The following is a 19,927-nucleotide window of genomic DNA, read 5'->3' as shown; positions in this document are numbered from 1 at the left end:
TGTACATGTATGTACATTTCTTATATACATATTGTGTTCAATGCATACGACTAGTCAAGAAACAAAATATGACAAAAATTAGCACGCTATCGCCAATTCTACTTCTTAAATTTTATACAAAAGTGCATGCGTTTACATTTACACCTCTGATTTACATTCTTGTATTGGCTTAATTGATATAGCAATTTTTATTTACATGTCCATATAAAATTTATTTGATCAAATGCTATATATTTATTTATCCATATGTACCTTTCCATTATACATATTGGTGTTTAATGCATATTACTGGTAATTTCATTGCGTTATTTATAACAAGATCTTATTTAAGGTAAAAATAATGAAATATTTCTGTTTATTGTAAACTTGTTTATTGCCGGCATACAATATTTCTTTTTTTACCGTAAGCGTTTATTGTGCTCGTTTAAAAACCTGGTGTGCGAAGTTCTCCAGTCTTTCGTGGATTACAATTTGTAACTGTTTGTATATCACTTGCTATCCATATCATGTGTGTATACTGTTCATTTAAGTTCTGAATTTAAGTTTTAATGTGCATTCGGCCAGGTTAGATCTATTTTGTAGCGGTACTGCTCCGGTGGCACTTTGTGGATCTGTTCGTTTATGTCCCTATAGTATACTACCCCATCACGAGTCCATGCGGAAGTCACTATATCCGTCTACTTAGTTTTATTTTTCAATTAAAACTTCTTATTTCACTCTGAACTAAGCTGCCTTTAGTGTGACCGCGATCCGGTTGGCAGTTTTAAAACCACATTTGCCCCTTTAAATGGACAGTGTCAATGCAAATAGTTCACGTTCAAGAGACACTGCAAAAGCTGTGTTGCTCGGTACAGTTTTCTGGATGCGTCCAATCCAATGGCTGAAGTAAAGGTAAGTAAAACTCTGACTTACAGACATTTTGGATTTATGAAAATAAAATACAATAATTTCTATTGCTATTGTTATGAATAGTCTTGGTCTACAAAGACTACCTGTACTAAATGTGTGGTCTTGAAAACTGTTAACATGTGTGAAGGATTCCAGTTTCAATAATGATTTCAGTATATTTTACACTTTTGTACTACAACTTTAACAATAATGAAAACTGTTGATTTCATTATTGCGAAAATCAGATTTCAGTATATTACAAACTCAGGTGCGTGTTCATCATGGTTAAACATCTTACAATTGTGTTTTCATAGTATTTTGTAAGAGTGTATTAAATGTCAATATTTGGAGCAAATATTTCACTTGAAATATTGGTAAAAACTGGAATTGATGGAATAGGAAAAAGCTCTAGCAAATTGGTTGAAATACGATGATTAATAAACATACAAGATTAGTGTTAAATGAAGATAAAGTTTAAATAGCAAATATGAATGGTATTTACCAAAACTTTATGTGATCAGTATTTTATGATCATTATTGCGATGCTAGTAAACAAAAACCCTTGTGTTAAAGATTTTAAACACTCATAAAATAGTGGAGAAGTAAAAGAACTAGGTGACCAGCACGAACGGCAGCATTGCAGTAATCACTTTGAACGGCGAAAAGCTGGAAGAAGTGACAAGCTTCAAGTACTTGGGAGCAACCCTGTCCAATGATTGTACCAGTACCGCTGAGGTTCAAATAAGAATTGTCATGGAGACCGCTGCGTTGACAAGACTAAGAAGTTTGTGAACAATCCGCTTCTTAACAAACAACAGGCTCTACTAGTCCCTCGTAGTCTCCATCTTACTCTACGGCTACGAGATCTGGACGCTTCACGCGGTCAAAAAGTGCAGGATACAGGCCTTTGAACACAAGTGTCTCCGAAGACTGCTATGCATCTCCTACATGAAGCACAAAATCAACGAGTACGTCCGGAACATGACAGCAGCACAGGTTTGCCCACAAGAACCCCTCCTGACGACCTTCATTCGACAAAGCGGGCATGGTTTCGACACGTCACCAGGCATGACTAACTGTGCAAAATTGTGCTCCAGGACACGCAAGAGGGAGGTCGCCGTCGAGATCGTCAGAAGAATAGCTATATGGAAAATGTGAAAGAGTGGACGTATTCCCCATTCCAATTGTTGAGCTATTACAGCCGCCCACAACAGACGTGACTGCTGGAGTATCTCTGTCTCTTCGCCCCCCTTACTTCTAGTTCGGTCAAGGGAATGACGATGGTGATGACGATGAGTTAAATAAGCAATAGCGTGCACATTTGTTTTATTTTTTATACAGACTAGTTATATGCATTTTACCAAATGTGTATATTGAATTGTACATGTCAATAAATAGATTAATGGCATTTAACCCAAAACATATATTTGAATAAATTATGTAAATACCTGTATAAATGGCTTTTAAGCCAAAATTTATATCAGAAATTTACACGTAAATTATAGTATTGATTCATTTAAATATATCGGTCATTAACAATGGTATAATAGTATTTTTAAGGGATGGTCAACCAGATTGCTATATATCACGAAAAAAAGAAAAGTTTTAAAATACTGTATTTTTTTACAATTATTAGTTTATATTGATTAACATATCACAACTGTTATATTACATTACTTAAAAAATGTCTAACAGGTAATTTGGAGAGTTCTGTTGTTGTCGTTATATTTTGTGAAACTACGAGGATTGCTTATATAAAGTTTAAAATACATCTCTCATTGTATGAGCATAGATGGCCGAGTGGTCTTAATGTGAGACTTTTTACTCCAGGACTCCAGGGGTCAGTGGTTCGAGCCCTGTTTAGGGTTGCATTTTTTCTTTTTTTAAATTTTATTCTTGATTTTTAACTGGAGATTTTTAGATCCAATGTTTAAATTTATCAATATAAAGCATTAAATGACGGTATTTTAGAACTTTTTTTTTTGTGACATAAAGCAATCTGGTTAACCATCCCTTTAAAATCAATTAATTAGTTTCGGTTGTCGTCTAGAGCAGAGGTATACGTTTGATTTCAAACGAAGTAAACTTGTTTGTGTGTTTAATTTGTTTACCATCTGCAAATTACCCACTATGTATGCATTTCCTTTCATTAATAAATACGAAATATATTTATCACAATGACTATGTAAATTGCGGTGGCTGATTTCTGCCATATTGTTCTGGAGTGTTAGCGGGTTCGAGAGGCGACATCACGAGAACACGACAAAAATACGTGTCGATACGAAACACAGAAGTATCGCTGATACGAAAACATTTAGGCGCTCCGGTGTGTCGACGAATTTCAAATCCGCCAAGACGGTAGAATAACCATGAAGTAGGAGCGCCGGTTGATGTAGTTTGAACCTACCAGAAGGGCAACACGACACATATCTCTTGTTATTGCGCCATTGTTTGGCGTGTTTTGGCGCCCTGGAAAAAGGCGTTCTGGCGCATTCTATACATAGATAATAACGTCACAACGTTATTGTCATCTCTAAACTAAGACGCATCACATTCCCCTGGTTTGGGGAATTATGCTTACATCAAAGTAGATCTGCGTAGGAATGAAAATGTTAATAATGAAAGCAAAATCGTTCTTTATTGTGTGTTTAAAACGGAATGCTGTTTAAAGAAATGTTAATTAATTATGTTTAAATGTGATTTTGAATCTCTATTAGGACTGATAGTGATTATCAGAAGCACGATTACCTGACCTACTTTCGCTTTCACTTTTCACTCGTATAAGAAGTGCTACCCACAATTCCTTTCGCGTTAGTGACCGGTGTGTATACGTTCAATGGTTCTGGCGTGTTTATGGTTTTGGAGGGCGACATGACACGTACAAAACAAGCCCGCCGATACAACAATGTCGTGTCATTGAGCGCGCCTTTCAAATCCGCCAATACGAAAAAAAATCCAATATTAGAGTTTTCGCATCGGTGCGTATATTCATCGTTTGAGAGTGTTTCCTTTATGATGCCATTCTTACCTGGCATAACGACATCCAGAACAACAAATCAGAAACGCCAAGATTCCAGCAAATGGGCAAAATAATGAGATATTTATGTATCGTGTTGTCGCTCTGGTGTTTACGAACTTGGTTTTATTGCCGCTCCTTCTTTGTCGGCCAAGGGAATTAAAGCATACATGTGCCATTATTACATGTTGGCGTGCTTCAAGCCAGCCAAACAGTAATCATGGTGCAGGATCAACGGAATTCACAGATGAGTACACACGGACTGGACAGATTGAACACACACCATTAAGAACTTTATTTTTGCAAGTTAGTGAAATATAATTGCAAAACTCTTTAGTGCTTTTTCTTGCAGTTTGTGCCGATATCTCAAGATTTAAGAATACATTATTGAATACGTCTGAAATCGGTGCCAAAATTTCACAACGCGTGCAGCATAACCGTGTAAATGAATGTTGTAAACATCGAATTTCAGCCAAGAACACAGGCTTATTTTAAATTAAGTAATTCTAATGTTGTTTTTTACATTGCCATAATTCGCATAAAAACTGTCTTATCCACTACTGGAAATGCGTTAGAAAGTTGAAGTTCAGAAAATTGTTTGTAAAAAAGCACCACTTACCGGTGTGTTTACATCCATAAACATGTGAACCCCATAAAGTCACGTGATCCTGCACCCGTGTAACAACTGGTAACGACATTAAAGTTGAACATAATCGTGCATACACACTTGAAGTTTACATTCATAAACAATTACGTGTCGGTCATCTTCCAGAAACCACAGGCCAAAAAAGTTATTTCACGGTTAACACGTCATTATAAGTACACACACAGTTTCATTAAGACGTATAGACCATGATCTGGTCATCGTTTACAGGTAGTCTCCTCTCACTAACCGCTAGTTATGTAACTGAGCAGCGATCTGTGAAAACCGTGCTTAATGCAAATGCATAAATTATCGTCCCAGATTAGCCTGTGCTGTCGACACAGGATATTTGGATCGATATTTTCCGCCTTAATGGAACATTTTGTTTAAAGGAAGTATCTTCGAAACGAAAATCAAGTCTATGCGGAGGCTTATCTGAGATGACACTTGATGCATAAACAGTAAGCCCGGTTTTCCCTAACCCTAAGACCGGCTCCAATTGTAACGCATGGTTCTCACTTTTGAAGATTTAATTGCAATTCAATTATTAAAACTTGGTATTTTATTTAAATAATGCGTTGTACAACATGTCAAACCAATATAACAGGGACTACATACAAATAAATTCATTATAAATAAAATTATTATCAAACAAAACAACAATACAATAACAGGTAAAATTGTATCATATTATGAGTGACAAAAACATCAACGCAAACTCATAATAACTTGACATTTAAACTAACTTTTAAATTTGGAATTGAACACCAAATAATAAATTTTATTAAAGTTTTCAATACAATGTTAATGTATAATTTCAATATATGTTGAATCTACCCTGATTATGAGTTTAATTTAGTTCAACATAGACATTTGCTGTTTATGTATACACACACACACACAATGTAAAATAATAACACCATTATCAAAACAAAACTCCAGTTCCATTTGATGGGCGAACTTTGGTTGGATGTCTGGTAAGTCATGAATTTCTCGTGTCAGTCTGCATGAATATAATCATTTTAAAAACCTTGGGATCAACTTTTTGACTACCTTTTACCCAAACCGGAAGTTGGCTTAGATATTCTCAACAAAAACGTTATGACTGATTAATTTTCTTCAAGCTTGATAAAAATGTTGCCTCTTGATTGTTAACAAGCTAACAATTGACTTGGCACACCATACCAGGCTTGATGCCCGACATATGGTGAACACAATATCCCCCATGAGCACAGGCCCTTAGCCCTTACCCTAACCCTCTGATCTCAAAATCACACAAGGCTTGTATTCACAAACCTTTTAAGTCAAAACTTAAAGATAACATTTTCTGGGTATCTGAATATAATTCATACTTTTAATACATTGTAAAATATGAAACTCTTTGCATTATTTACTAACTTTAAATATTAAACGTAAAATTCATAATAAAAATAAAAAAGACATGGCTGCTTTAGTTTTACCCAATGCATGCAGTTCTATGAGCAATGTTCCAAAATAAAACCGAAAACTAGGCTTAATGCATGTGCGTAAAGCGCCATCCCAGAGAAGCGTGTGCAGTCTGCATTGGCTAATTAGAGACGATACTTTTCACTTGTGTGGATTATTTTGAATAAAATATGTTTCTTTTTAACGAAAATCTAGATTAGATGAAAAGTGTTGTCTGCACAGCCTAATTTTGGATAACACTTTACACACATGCATTTAGCCTAGTTTTCCCAGAACGTGACTCATTTAAGCATCCATTTCGTCCACCTCGTAGTCCTGGCTAGTACCACTTATCTTGTAGGGTGAGGGGGTACGAGGGGCCATAGGGGAGCTTGATCGGTCCCCCTTTATCACCCTCAGAAAGTCTTTGTCCTTATCAATCAGGTCACTCTTTTTCCTTTGTTTCCTCTCCTTTTCTGTCTCACCACCTTTAGATGAATTTCTTCTTTGTCTCGACTTCTTTGCTGATGCTGCTGCTTTCAATTCTTCAGGATTTCTTGGTGTGAGTATTTGTTCAGGTAAGGTTAGACGATCTAATTGAGAAGATGCCTGTAATGTTTCTGCTGGCGAGTTAATGCCACTTTCATTTTCACTGCCTTCTGGAGGTTTTCTATTAGTGGGACTATGAAGGCCGTGTTTCTTTCTTTCCTTTGGTACAGGTAAAAATGATTCAAATGTTGAAGTACTAAAACTATCATTTGATCCACTTCCTTGAGAATAACTGCTTTTTGGATGTTTTTGGATTTCAATGTCTCTAGTGGTAACTGGACCCATTGAAGGTGAAACCATGCCACCTAACGTGATGTGGCGACCAGAAAACAAAGGTGGAGATGTCAATTCTGGTATACTGCCTAGCTCAGTTATGTGGCGCTGGTGACCTCGAGGGGGTTGCATGTCTGGTATTTTCATGTCAAGGTCATCGAACATATAATGCCCTTCTGGACTAGTTTTAATAGGCTGCCCTGAAGATAAATAGTTCAACATAATTACTAGTTTATTAATCTTAGAGTTAAACATAAAGCTGTACTTAAATCCTTCAAAACTGTCTAGAAACTTGAAGAAACACACAAGCTTATGCTCAATGAGACTTGTCACATGTAAGAATTAGTTTGGATCTTTAAAAAAATGACATGTGAATGACTGCAAAAATAGCAGCAAAATAGTAACACATAAGAAAACTTCTTACTTTGGGAATAAGTGATAGTGCGAGTATTCTCTGTCTTGTACTTCCTCCAGTACCTCCAGGCTAGGTAACCCAGGGCGACTGCAACTATGACAACCAGGACGAAGACTACTATCAGAGCAGTGACAGTTGAGTTGCTGCACTCTCCCCCTCCCGAGGTAAGACCAAAGGACTGCCCTGGAATGAACAAGATTAGCTCATGAGCAACTTAATTTATAAAACTATTACAGAGTGTAATCAACAAAAAATAATTCAGATTGACAATAGAATCCAATAAAACAAATGGGCCAAGAAGGCCTTATGTCGCTCATATAAGGAATTATAAGAACTTTTACTTAAAAGGAGCTACATTAATGTTTTTTATTAGAAGTTGATACATATGTTGATGGTGGAATACTTTAAACCAAAGGTCAAGGTCATAATTGTAAAAAAAGCAGCAATTATTTTTGAGACCTGTTCTGTGGTCACCCTCAGTCCTCCAAAAAAACAACAACAACAACACTATTGCTTTAAGTAAAACTATTCAAACTAAGTTGATGTAGTAGTAATTCATACAAAATATTGTGACTAGTATTAGGTTGATTGGGTCATAAATGTGTTCATATCATTTTCCAATAGTCAATTAAGAAACAAATACCCTGCCCCTGGCAACCATGTTTTTAAATTGAGTGGAATGATTTTCAAATTTAGTAGAGATAATCATATAGACAAATGTCTGGCCTAAATTCTTGTTGTTTGGTAAAACATGTATATTCTGGTGTGTTTTCAAGCTAAAATGTGACAATGCATGACACAAAAGCCAAACACCATTAACATGTCGAGATTAGGATCAATATGCTCAGGTGAGCCAAAACACAAGCAAATTGTTAATGTTGCCACATTTTTTTGTTCACAAGATAATTACATAATGACTGAATTGTTATCATTGTGCTCAAGTTTATTCCAATCAATTCCATTTGCCAAGAACCCCTCACAAAAAATACAAAACGCTTGGTTTCTCAACAAGAAAATAGTTGATCCTAAAAATAAGTGAGCCTTGCTCTGAAAAAACAGGTCTTAATGCATAAGTGTAAAGTGTTGTCGTCCCAGGTTAGCTTGTGCAGTCAGAAGATTCAGTGAAAGCGGCAAGTCTGCATAGGCTATTCTGGGACGACACTATACACATGCATTGAACCCTGTATTACCAGAGCTTGGTTCTCATAGAGTATTACCACAGGTTGGCTGCTTAGTGTCCCAAGTGCCATTGCGCAGACATGTGACCTGTAGGGCGCCCTCTATGGAGTAGCCGTCTGCACACCGGAACGAGGCCACAGACTGGCCCCCGGCAGTGGCAGACACAACGTAGGACAGGCCTGAACTGGTGCTCATAGATGGGCAACGCACTAAAATGAGAAGTTGTATGGATGACAAACGTATGGAGACATTTAGAATCGTTTGGTCAAACGGGGTCAAAATTTATTGGCCAAGCTCCGTAAAAAGGGGGTTTAATGCATGTGCGTAAAGTGTCGTCCCAGATTTGCCTGTGCAGTGCGCCCAGACTAATCAGGGACAACACTTTCAACCTTAACTTGATTTTCGGTAAGAAGAGACTGTCTTTAAACAAATGATATCATCAAAGCAGAAAGTGTTGTCCATGATTAACATGTGCAGACTGCACTGGCTTATCTGGGACGACACTATGCACATGCATTTAACCCCTTTTTCACAGAGAAAGGCCATATGTAATCCTTATCATAATGGAAAAAAGGTCATGTAGGTTTTTTTATTTCGAAATAAAGTTTAATACCATAAACCAGAAAAAGGTGCAAAAACATGATATCTAAAAGATATTTAACATTTTCTATTGTTCAGAACAAACACAGCAATAATGAGCTTAAAGGAGCAGGGTGCAGCTCCTTGTCTCAGCTTGAGAACTTAAAAAAAAATTGTTAGCACAAATCATTATTTGAATTGAGGTATTTAAATATTTTTGAAGTGTACAAATTCATGTTTGTAACCTGTATTAAATGTAAAAGACTGCAATAAACACCAAAAGAACTAATTCAAATAAGGGGCACATTTTAAGGATTAATGAAAACAATATCGTGTAATATAAAATATTATAAATTGTACACAAAGTTGAGTGATATACAAATTACACAAGGTTGAGTGATATACCACAAACAGGTTGAGGTCCATCCCACGTGCCATCGCCATGACATGTGACATTGTTGCTATGGGACAATGAGAAGCCCGGGTCACACTGGAATACTGCCTGGCTTGCATGTCCATCTGTTACCAGGGTGAGGTTTTGGTTTGGACCAGCTTTTATGTCATCACATTGTTCTAAAGGGAAATACAAAAGTGTTAAATGATAAAATGACATAATTTAGTAGCTATTACTGTCAAATCTGAACAGTTATATGTTTTGTTTCACAATTAATTGAGATAAGCTTTTGGAAAACTGTCGTAATTCCTGTGCGTTCAGTTTTAATGCAGATTAGCCTGTGCAGGCTATTCAGGGAGGGCATATTCTGCCTACACTGTGCAGGCTAATCAGGGAGGGCATATTCTGCCTACACTGTGCAGCCTAATCAGGGAGGGCATATTCTGCCTACACTGTGCAGGCTTATCAGGGAGGGCATATTCTGCCTACACTGTGCAGCCTAATCAGGGAGGGCATATTCTGCCTACACTGTGCAGGCTAATCAGGGAGGGCATATTCTGCCTACACTGTGCAGCCTAATCAGGGAGGGCATATTCTGCCTACACTGTGCAGGCTTATCAGGATGGGCATATTCTGCCTACACTGTGCAGCCTAATCAGGGAGGGCATATTCTGCCTACACTGTGCAGGCTAATCAGGGAGGGCATATTCTGCCTGCACTGTGCAGGCTAATCAGGGAGGGCATATTCTGCCTACACTGTGCAGGCTTATCAGGGAGGGCATATTCTGCCTACACTGTGCAGCCTAATCAGGGAGGGCATATTCTGCCTACACTGTGCAGCCTAATCAGGGAGGGCATATTCTGCCTACACTGTGCAGCCTAATCAGGGAGGGCATATTCTGCCTACACTGTGCAGGCTAATCAGGGAGGGCATATTCTGCCTACACTGTGCAGCCTAATCAGGGAGGGCATATTCTGCCTACACTGTGCAGGCTTATCAGGATGGGCATATTCTGCCTACACTGTGCAGCCTAATCAGGGAGGGCATATTCTGCCTACACTGTGCAGGCTAATCAGGGAGGGCATATTCTGCCTGCACTGTGCAGGCTAATCAGGGAGGGCATATTCTGCCTACACTGTGCAGGCTTATCAGGGAGGGCATATTCTGCCTACACTGTGCAGCCTAATCAGGGAGGGCATATTCTGCCTACACTGTGCAGCCTCATCAGGGAGGGCATATTCTGCCTACACTGTGCAGCCTAATCAGGGAGGGCATATTCTGCCTACACTGTGCAGGCTAATCAGGGAGGGCATATTCTGCCTACACTGTGCAGCCTAATCAGGGAGGGCATATTCTGCCTACACTGTGCAGCCTAATCAGGGAGGGCATATTCTGCCTACACTGTGCAGCCTAATCAGGGAGGGCATATTCTGCCTACACTGTGCAGGCTTATCAGGGAGGGCATATTCTGCCTACACTGTGCAGCCTAATCAGGGAGGGCATATTCTGCCTACACTGTGCAGGCTTATCAGGGAGGGCATATTCTGCCTACACTGTGCAGCCTAATCAGGGAGGGCATATTCTGCCTACACTGTGCAGGCTTATCAGGGAGGGCATATTCTGCCTACACTGTGCAGGTTAATCAGGGAGGGCATATTCTGCCTACACGAGATTTTCATTAAGAAGAGACTTCTTTCAATGAAAAATTCCATAAAAGTGGGAAGTGTCGTCCCTGATTAACCTTCTTGTCTTGTTTAAGCCCGGTTTAATAAGTGTTGTCCCTGATTAGCCTTTGAAGTCTTGTTTGAGCCCAGTTTGAGAAGTGTTGTCCCTGATTAACCTTTGAAGTCTTGTTTAAGCCCGGTTTGAGAAGTGTTGTCCCTGATTAGCCTTTGAAATCTTGTTTAAGCCCGGTTTGAGAAGTGTTGTCCCTGATTAACCTTTGAAGTCTTGTTTAAGCCCAGTTTGAGAAGTGTTGTCCCTGATTAGCCTTTGAAATCTTGTTTAAGCCCGGTTTGAGAAGTGTTGTCCCTGATTAGCCTTTGAAGTCTTGTTTAAGCCCAGTTTCCCAGACTGTGGCTCAATTCTTTTGTGAAAAAAATCACACTTTTATGTTTCATTACATTTACACTTTTTGTATTATAATAGATTGCTATACACTTACGCAATCTGTTACTTGATGAAAAATCAAAAACCACAAAACAATAATTGTTCACATTTCATCTTATCATTGATCAGCAGTCTAACATACATACCACAACTGGGTTCATTGCCAGACCACCCTGTACCGTCTGCTCTACAAGTCCTAATGGCAGGTCCAAGCAGTGTGTATCCCACGTTACATCTGTACGCTGCTGATAGGCCTCCTGTAATTGACATGCTTCCGTGGGCTGGCTCGGCAGGTGGCTCACATTCTACAAGAAAATTTTGTGAACTTTCATGAAGGATTTAAAAAGTGAAAATAATGTTCATTGAACATTATTTACAAAGAAAATTAGCACAGATTATTATTATTGAGTGACCTTAGTTCAGAAATGAATAAGTGTAAATAATGTTCACTGCAGATTATATAGAAAGATATTTTAAACAGAATACAAATTAATAAATTAAAGCATGTACAGTCTTAAACAATACATTATGAGGTTATACTGTTTATGAGAAACAGTGTAAATGGTATAATTAAATAATTAAAATGAATTTTAAAGGTCCATTTAAACATTTAAGTCCTGCACTTTAGTTCAGTTAAGTGATGATTTGTTAGTTGAAACAAATGCAGTACGACAATTAGACAAAATACTGGTAAGCACTTGGAAAAATGTAAAACTATACATGTAGTTAGTATTATACATGTAATTGTGAAAATAAATGCAAACTATCTTTTTACACAACACTTTAGATCCGATACATTTTGTTTCATATATTTCCGGTACTCTTCAACGTATACCAGACTTAGCAGTATACTGTTAAATAAAATACATAAATAAATTGAAATCATTTACCACAAGTTGGCATTCGGAAATCCCACGACCCATCAGAACGACATGTTAGTTTGTATTGACCAATCAGAGAGAAGCCTGAGACACATGTGACATAGGCAGAGGTGACAGACCCACTGGTTGTCATGGTGATGTTTCCACCATACGGACTGGACAGTTCTTCACATATCACTGGAAAATGACATCAGTATTATTTCTTATCAAGGTGGGATTATAATAATTCTTTAAGCTTCCAATTCTTTATTTCAACCTATTTATTTATTACATAAGCAACACTTGTAGCATTTATAAATATATATTCAAACGCTGAAAATATATTCTTGTTTTTTAGTCAATTCTTAAATATAAGATTTGGTGTGTGAATACAGGTCCTGGTTGCATTGTAACCATCAAGTTATCATGAAGATCTAAAGAGCTACCAACTGCTGGTCAAAAGGCTTCTATGTTAAGATGAAAGTAATGAATAATGAACAATTGTATACTTTACAGATTTTACTTACTTGACAAACCTATGATTAAATGACTATTTTAAAAATCATCACTCAAAACACCACTCAAATAAGAACTAAAACAACATAATTAGCTTAAAGGACATTTTAATTATGCATTTTAAGATATATGCAACAATATGGACTTTAAGACGAATGGCAAGGGGTTTAGTTTTCAGAAACCTATAACTTACTTGTTAGATGGACCATTTGTACACTGTCCAGGATTTCAGATGGACTTAAACTATATGAATCTTGTTCGGGGAAAACTGGGCTTCATGTTTGTATGTAAGGAGTCATCCAAGATCAGCCTGTGCAGGTCACACAGGATAAACAGGGATGACACTTTCTGCTAATGTATTTAATTTTTTGAAGGATGTCTCTTCTAACTGAAAATCCATGTAAGACGGGAAGTGTTGTCTTTGATTACCTGGTGCGGTATGCACAGGCTAATCTGGGACCGCACTTTATGCACATGTATTTAGCCAAGTAACTAATTACCGCAGATAGGCAGAGAGCTGTTCCATGTGCCATCGCTACGACAACTGATGACCGCCTCACCCACCAATGTATAGCCTTCATCACATGAGAAGTTCATGTAGGTCTTTACACTGTCTGAGTATCGCACACTGCGCACGCCGGGGTTAACACTCAGGGTGTTGCATGTATCTAAGAAATATGAACAAAGGAACAATTGGTACCACGATTTATTTCTTGTATTAGATTGTACCCACAGTCTTTATTGGAAATCAGTAATGTTTCCAAAATTAAAAAACACACTTGTCAAAAATACAATACACTTATGCTTAACATGATGACAATATATTTGGGCCGTGATCAGTGAAAAGGGGGTTTAATGCATGTGCGTAAAGTTTTGTTTCAGAATAGCCTGTGCAGTCTGCACAGGCTCATCAAGGATAACACTTTCCACTATTATATTTTTCGTTTCAAGAAAGTCTCTTCTTAGCAAAAAATCAAGTTAAGGCGGAAAGTGCAGACTGCACAGGAAAATCTGGGACAACACTTAACGCACATGCATTAAACCCCTTTTTCACAGAGCATGCCTCATATATAATTCTGATACTGTACATACTACACGAAGGTGCTGTCACTAGTGAAGTGTTGCCAATTGTTGTGTCACATGAGTATGTTGTAGCCCCTCTAAGTGTGTAACCTGCGTCACATGTGTACACAGCTGTACTCCCATTGGTCAATATTGTCAGATGTCCGTTTGTCGGCTGCGTAAAACTCTTGCAAACTAAAATGGGATTAAATATCATTAACATAACTGTACTTAGGGGCAGAAATCAAGAAATAACTTATTTGTTAACGAAACATGTGATAACTTTGTATCTCATTGAAGTAAAATTATTCTTTGGAATGTTCTGCAAAAACGTACATTAATACTAGATCTACCAAGAAAAATTTACAATTTTGTACATCAATTTTGGTTTGCAACAACATCATTCTGGATTCGGAACTATATCTTTGTACATCGTTCTGGGCTTGGAACTACATTGTGTACATCAATCTCAGTTTAGAACTACATTTTGTACATCAATCTCCATTTGGAACTACATTTTGTAGATCAATCTCCACTTAGAACTACTTTTCGTACATTTATCTTCATTTTTGGAACTACATTTTGTTCATCAATCTCACAAGCACTGCTAGTTTCATTCTTACCACAAGCAGGTGGAGAGAGGTCCCATAATCCATCTGAAGTACATTGCAGAGTGCCACTGCCTGTGAGTTGGTAACCTTGGTTACAGGAGAATGCAGCAGAAGTCAACTTTCCGTCAGTTGTTATGACTACTGCTCCTTGTTGTACTTGTTTCAATGATGGACATGCAGCTTAATGTAACAAACACATGAAATAAGTGCATTTGAAGTACTTTAAAAATAAGGTCATGAACAATATGTATGTACATACAAATTAATACTCTAGTCAATATTCCAAAAAATGTATCAGTCAGTGGCTTTTGTTATGATATGTCACACGAGCTGTGAGGCCATTGATGTCATGCAAAATAGCACAGGCAACAAGACTGAAAATGCATGTACTTTTGGAACAATTGAAAAGCATAATACCCCTTTTACTACAAACACTCATAATCTTTTTTGGGGGGGGAGGGGGGGGGAGGAGATTTTTCATTATAAAACAAGTAAATTTTCTTTTTATGTGTCAGATATTTGATTTTGCTAATTTCAAAAGAAGACCAAGTTTGAAAATTGTGGCAGTCAATGGTTAAGGTTTAATGTGATCAAGTAATATTAGGGACATAAAAATATTCATTTAAGCTTGCTTTGCAAACAGAGTGCTTAAACAAGGACTGAATAAAAAAATATGTGTTAAGATAAAAAAAATGAGGTGAACAAAAGTACATGATTGCTGATAACAAAACAATTTCTTGCAAACCCTTTGACAAATAATTGAGAGGCCGAGCCATAGATTTCAATTCCCTGAGCATGTATTGGACATCTCAGCATGTCCATGACTTTTGTGAACCTAACCTTACCACAGACAGGTTGGCTCCCAGACCACTTGCCATCCGGTTGACAGGTAAGTCTCTGGTCCCCAGCCACTGTGTAGTTGAGGTTGCAGGTGAATGCTGCCATGGTTACCGACCCATTACTAGTGATCTCTATTTTACCAGAGGTTAGGGGCATCAATGATGGGCAGGTAACTGAAACCAACACATCACAATTGATACCTTTTAACCCTTGCCCACTCAGAATCAAAGTAAAAATCATAAAACCAGAACAGCAGTCTGTTCAGGTTTCATGCTGTTTGCTGCTCATCGCTATCTCAGGGTTGGAAATGGAGCCTTTAAAATATGAATCTAGTAAAAAAAGGTCTAAAATTCAATTTAACTTTCTGAGAGACTACAATTGTGTAAAAATACATATGTAAGTGTTAAAGGGTTGAATATGTATCTAAGTGGTAAAGGGTTAAATATGTATCTAAGTGGTAAAGGGTTAAATATGTATCTAAGTGGTAAAAGGTTAAATATGTATCTAAGTGGGAAAGGGTTAAATATGTATCTAAGTGGTAAAAGGTTAAAGGATCAATCTGATCATGCATAACTTCAAATACCAACCTGAGAATCTGAAATGGACAAACGGATTAATAGTGAGTTTTTTGTAAATGTTTGTTTGAACAAAGAGACCAACACATCACACTTATTTAGTTCAATGCTGATAACGAAATCTAAATGGACAAATGGACCAATGGGCATAAATTTTATTTACTTCCAAATATTAACAAAAAAACTGTTTGTTCACCAATAATTCCTACAAAGCTACTTTGTCACCATGTGCAAGTATTTTTTATTTTAATTAAGAGAATTAAAACTGAATCTCACCACAGGATGGAAGGGTCAAGTTCCAGGTGCCATTTGAAGTACAGGTGATGTTTTGCTGTCCACTTAGGGTTGTGCCAGTAGCACAGGTCACAAGGGCAACAGTAGACTGACCATTGGTCCCTAGTTGCAGTGAACCATTAGCTGGCACTGTGGGCATACTGCAGAACACTGGAATACAATTAAACAATTGTCAATCTACAATAAATATTTTACTGTATAGACTAGATTATTTTTGTTGACAAACAATTTTCATGTTAATATATAATATCTGGTGTAAATCTGCAGTTTTCATTTTCTCTAAAATTCATAGATTTTTTTATTGTGTTTGATACAAAACATGGAACTTAGACGTTTGTTGGACATTTGATTTTGTAGATGAGAGGACCAATGCAAATCTACAAAATTTTGTTTCCCACGAATAATAATGGTTTGACAGTATTACAATGTGGCTGAAATGTAATAACATGCTTTTTATAAGAGCTTAAAGCAAAATATATGAAGGCAAAAGTATTACATTTGTCATTGTAAACATCAATTAAAACACACTTTATTTCCTTCATGTGAACTATGAAAGTAATTAATAACTCCAAAAGATGACATGGTTATCACTTCTACATAGGAATAATGGAAAACAAGAGCTGTGTTTGTGAAACACAATGCCCCCTACTGTAACGCTTTGAAGCTATATATTTGACCTTTGACCTTGAAGGATGATCTTGACCTTTCACCACTCAAAATGTGCAGCTCCATAAGATACACATGCATGCCAAATATCAAGTTGCTATCATCTATACTGCAAAAGTTATGACCAAGGTTAAAGTTTTGGGACAGAATGACAGACAGACAGGCCAAAAACAATATAACCCCGATTTGATCTGGGGGCATAAAAATATCTATCAGCTGTGCTTTGGGAAAACAGGGCCTAATACATGTGCAGATTAACACAGGCTAATAAGGGACAATTCTTCCTGCCATAACTAGATTTGTGTTCATAACAGGCTCCCTTTTCACAAAAAAGTCCATTAATGCCGAAAGTGTCATCCCTGATAAGCTGACTATGGAGGCAAACCTGGGACGGAAATGTATACACATGCATTTAGCCCACGTGTCGTATTCCAGAAGCATCTTATGTTAAATTTTATTCTTATCCTTAAATTGGGAAATTTTCTTAAGTGTTTCATTTCATATTGCAATAAATTGGCATCAAGATATACATTTAAACAAGAGATTGCCAATCAATATGGTCCCCTACTGGTGAAACTCCACCACTGTCAGTATTTTTATTTTTTTAAATATATTTGTTGCCATAGCAACCAGAAATCTTGACGTAGGAACAAAATGTCCATATTGCCATCTATCCATGTTTCAAGTTTTAAAGAACTTTAAAAGTTATTGCAGGATCCAGAAAAGTGTGACGGACTGACAGACAGACTGACAGAAAGACTTGCAGACAGACAGAGCGCAAACCATAAGTCCCCTAAGTTTCACCGGTAGGGGATAATAACATAATTATGCCAATGTTATGATAGGAATACCAAAAAAACATGTGTTTCCTTATTTAGTAAAGAAATACAAAACAATGTCATTTTAAATTTTAAGTGAATTATTTAAGAAATGACTTAAGATGTTTCTGGAATACCACCCCAGTTTTCCGAGGGAGAGGCTCATATATAAATACACAAATATGAAGAGACAAATCGCAGGTGTTGGTTACCACAAGATGGCTGACTACCACTCCAGCCTGTTCCATTGGTTGTACAGAGCCTGCTGTTAGGACCTGCCAGACTGTACCCCATGTTACACGTGTAGGTCATAGTGCGCCCGTCAGGGGACGTCGTCATGGTGCCATTAGCAAGGGAGGCTGCGGGGTCACATTCTGAAACCATGGGGTATTATTCACATTACAAGATAATTCTTATTTTGGGGGTATTGCTTTACCTGATGATTGTCAAAAATAGAGAATAAAGCTATATTTCTTGGTCTAATATTGTATTAAATTTCATATTAAACCCTATGTTGACTTTTGGTAAATATTATATAAAATTGTATGACTGTTAATACAAGATGATTTCTTTATAAAACTATGACATCAAAAATGACGTCTTTTTAATCAGGAAGAAAAGGACAGATAAATAACAAATTGTATATATCTTACTGCCATTACACAAATAAAATCCACTATTTTGTCTAAAATAAACTGTACATAAACATTATTACAATCATAATGTACAAATTAATTATTGATGGTCAAAGTCTTTTACAAATACTCTCTAGCTGGCAAGTTCTTAGATGCTTGTTCACCAGTACATACTGCAAGTAGGGATGCTGCTATCCCAGGAAGATGCGCTATTGCCGGACCCAGCACAGGTCACCATGGCAACACCATCGAGATGGTACCCTGCTGTGCAGGAAAATCTGGCTGTAGGTCGGGTACCGTCAGTTGTTAGGTTGATGGTTCCACTCAAGAGGGGAGTTAAGCTCGGGCATTTCACTGGAAAAGGGAGGTGAATAACAATGTATTTCATTATTTTATCCTATTATAAGATCATATGTCAATAAGAAATTAAATTTGACAACAATTAAATAAAATTGCCTTATTCTACAAACTAGAGTATTTACACTATCAGACAAATATACAAACACACCACATCTACTGCTTTCCTACATTTTTGCAGAAAAATACTAACAGTTCTTTAACATATATATGAGACATATTCTCTATCAACAGCAGAAGCATTTTTATAAACATAAGTGTAATACACCTGTATTAAAATGAATAGTATAACTGATAAATAAAGATTATTTTTGTTGATTATTTGTTTACAATTAACTATCAGTTATATTGCATACAGAATTATATAAAAATATAAATAAATAAATACACTATGAATTAATGCAATGACTGATAATATGTTACATTGTTTAAACACAATTAAAACAAGTTCCTTTAGTAAAACACTAATACATGAAGAAATCAGCACAGAGCCCTTACCACACTGTGGCTCCATGAAGTTCCAGGACCCGTCATCCCTGCAGGTGAGGGCTGGGGCCCCCAACAGGGTGTGGTTCACATCACAGGAGAACACGGCTAGGGTGGCTGTACCTTCATACATCAGACTCACATCTCCCCCTGGGGGGCGCCCCAGGCTGTCACAGGTCACTGCAGGGCGAAACCATTGTCTTAATGAGCAGTATTCCGGAAAAACTGGGATCAATGCATGTGCCTTGATGTCCGAGATAAGCTTATACACAGCCTTATCTGGGAAGACACTTTACGCACTATGTATTAACTCAGTTTTCCCTGCAGGCTCAAATAGATGCAAAACAGTATCTAGAGTCAACAATAGACATAGAAATAAGAAATAATTTATTGAAAATTGACAAATGCTTGGAAATATTATCTACTTGGGTATTCAATGTGTGACTTTTTTGGCCGGTACTTTATCCTTTAGGTTCATTATTCTTTGAGTTCATTTGCAAGTATTTGACTTTTTAGTAAGTTCCACGCAAAAAGTGTGTGCATTTTGGATTGATCATTGCATTTTCATGTACATAGTTTAATGATCTAATAATACAAGTCTGTTATAAACATGCACCATATGCATAACAGAATATAGAAGCAGTATACTACAATGACTGTTTGAAACAGAAGGTTTGTGTTTTCATGAAATGAAATAGTCTTTAACAAGCGGGTCACGTGAACTATCAGTATATAA

General features: G+C 37.2%; 1 protein-coding gene across 1 annotated transcript in view; it reads right to left on the bottom strand.

Moving 5' to 3' along the window:
- Window positions 1-5,274: 5,274 nt before the first annotated feature.
- Window positions 5,275-19,927, bottom strand: part of LOC127879355 (CUB and sushi domain-containing protein 3-like) — an 83,028-nt gene continuing 68,375 nt past the window's right edge. Inside the window, exons 48-61 of the mRNA XM_052426130.1 lie at window positions 19,204-19,371; window positions 18,523-18,702; window positions 17,926-18,087; window positions 16,212-16,379; window positions 15,366-15,533; window positions 14,533-14,700; window positions 13,940-14,104; window positions 13,348-13,515; window positions 12,362-12,529; window positions 11,618-11,776; window positions 9,373-9,540; window positions 8,427-8,597; window positions 7,219-7,392; window positions 5,275-6,994 (exon numbers count right to left, since the gene is read on the bottom strand). Of these exons, the coding sequence (XP_052282090.1) occupies window positions 6,279-6,994; window positions 7,219-7,392; window positions 8,427-8,597; window positions 9,373-9,540; window positions 11,618-11,776; window positions 12,362-12,529; window positions 13,348-13,515; window positions 13,940-14,104; window positions 14,533-14,700; window positions 15,366-15,533; window positions 16,212-16,379; window positions 17,926-18,087; window positions 18,523-18,702; window positions 19,204-19,371 (2,903 nt within the window). The 3' untranslated portion in view covers window positions 5,275-6,278. The remainder of the gene's footprint in view (window positions 6,995-7,218; window positions 7,393-8,426; window positions 8,598-9,372; window positions 9,541-11,617; window positions 11,777-12,361; window positions 12,530-13,347; window positions 13,516-13,939; window positions 14,105-14,532; window positions 14,701-15,365; window positions 15,534-16,211; window positions 16,380-17,925; window positions 18,088-18,522; window positions 18,703-19,203; window positions 19,372-19,927) is intronic.

This window comes from Dreissena polymorpha, chromosome 4 (assembly GCF_020536995.1).
Source record: "Dreissena polymorpha isolate Duluth1 chromosome 4, UMN_Dpol_1.0, whole genome shotgun sequence".
NCBI lineage: Eukaryota > Metazoa > Mollusca > Bivalvia > Myida > Dreissenidae > Dreissena > Dreissena polymorpha.
This window is presented reverse-complemented; position numbering and strand designations above follow the sequence as displayed.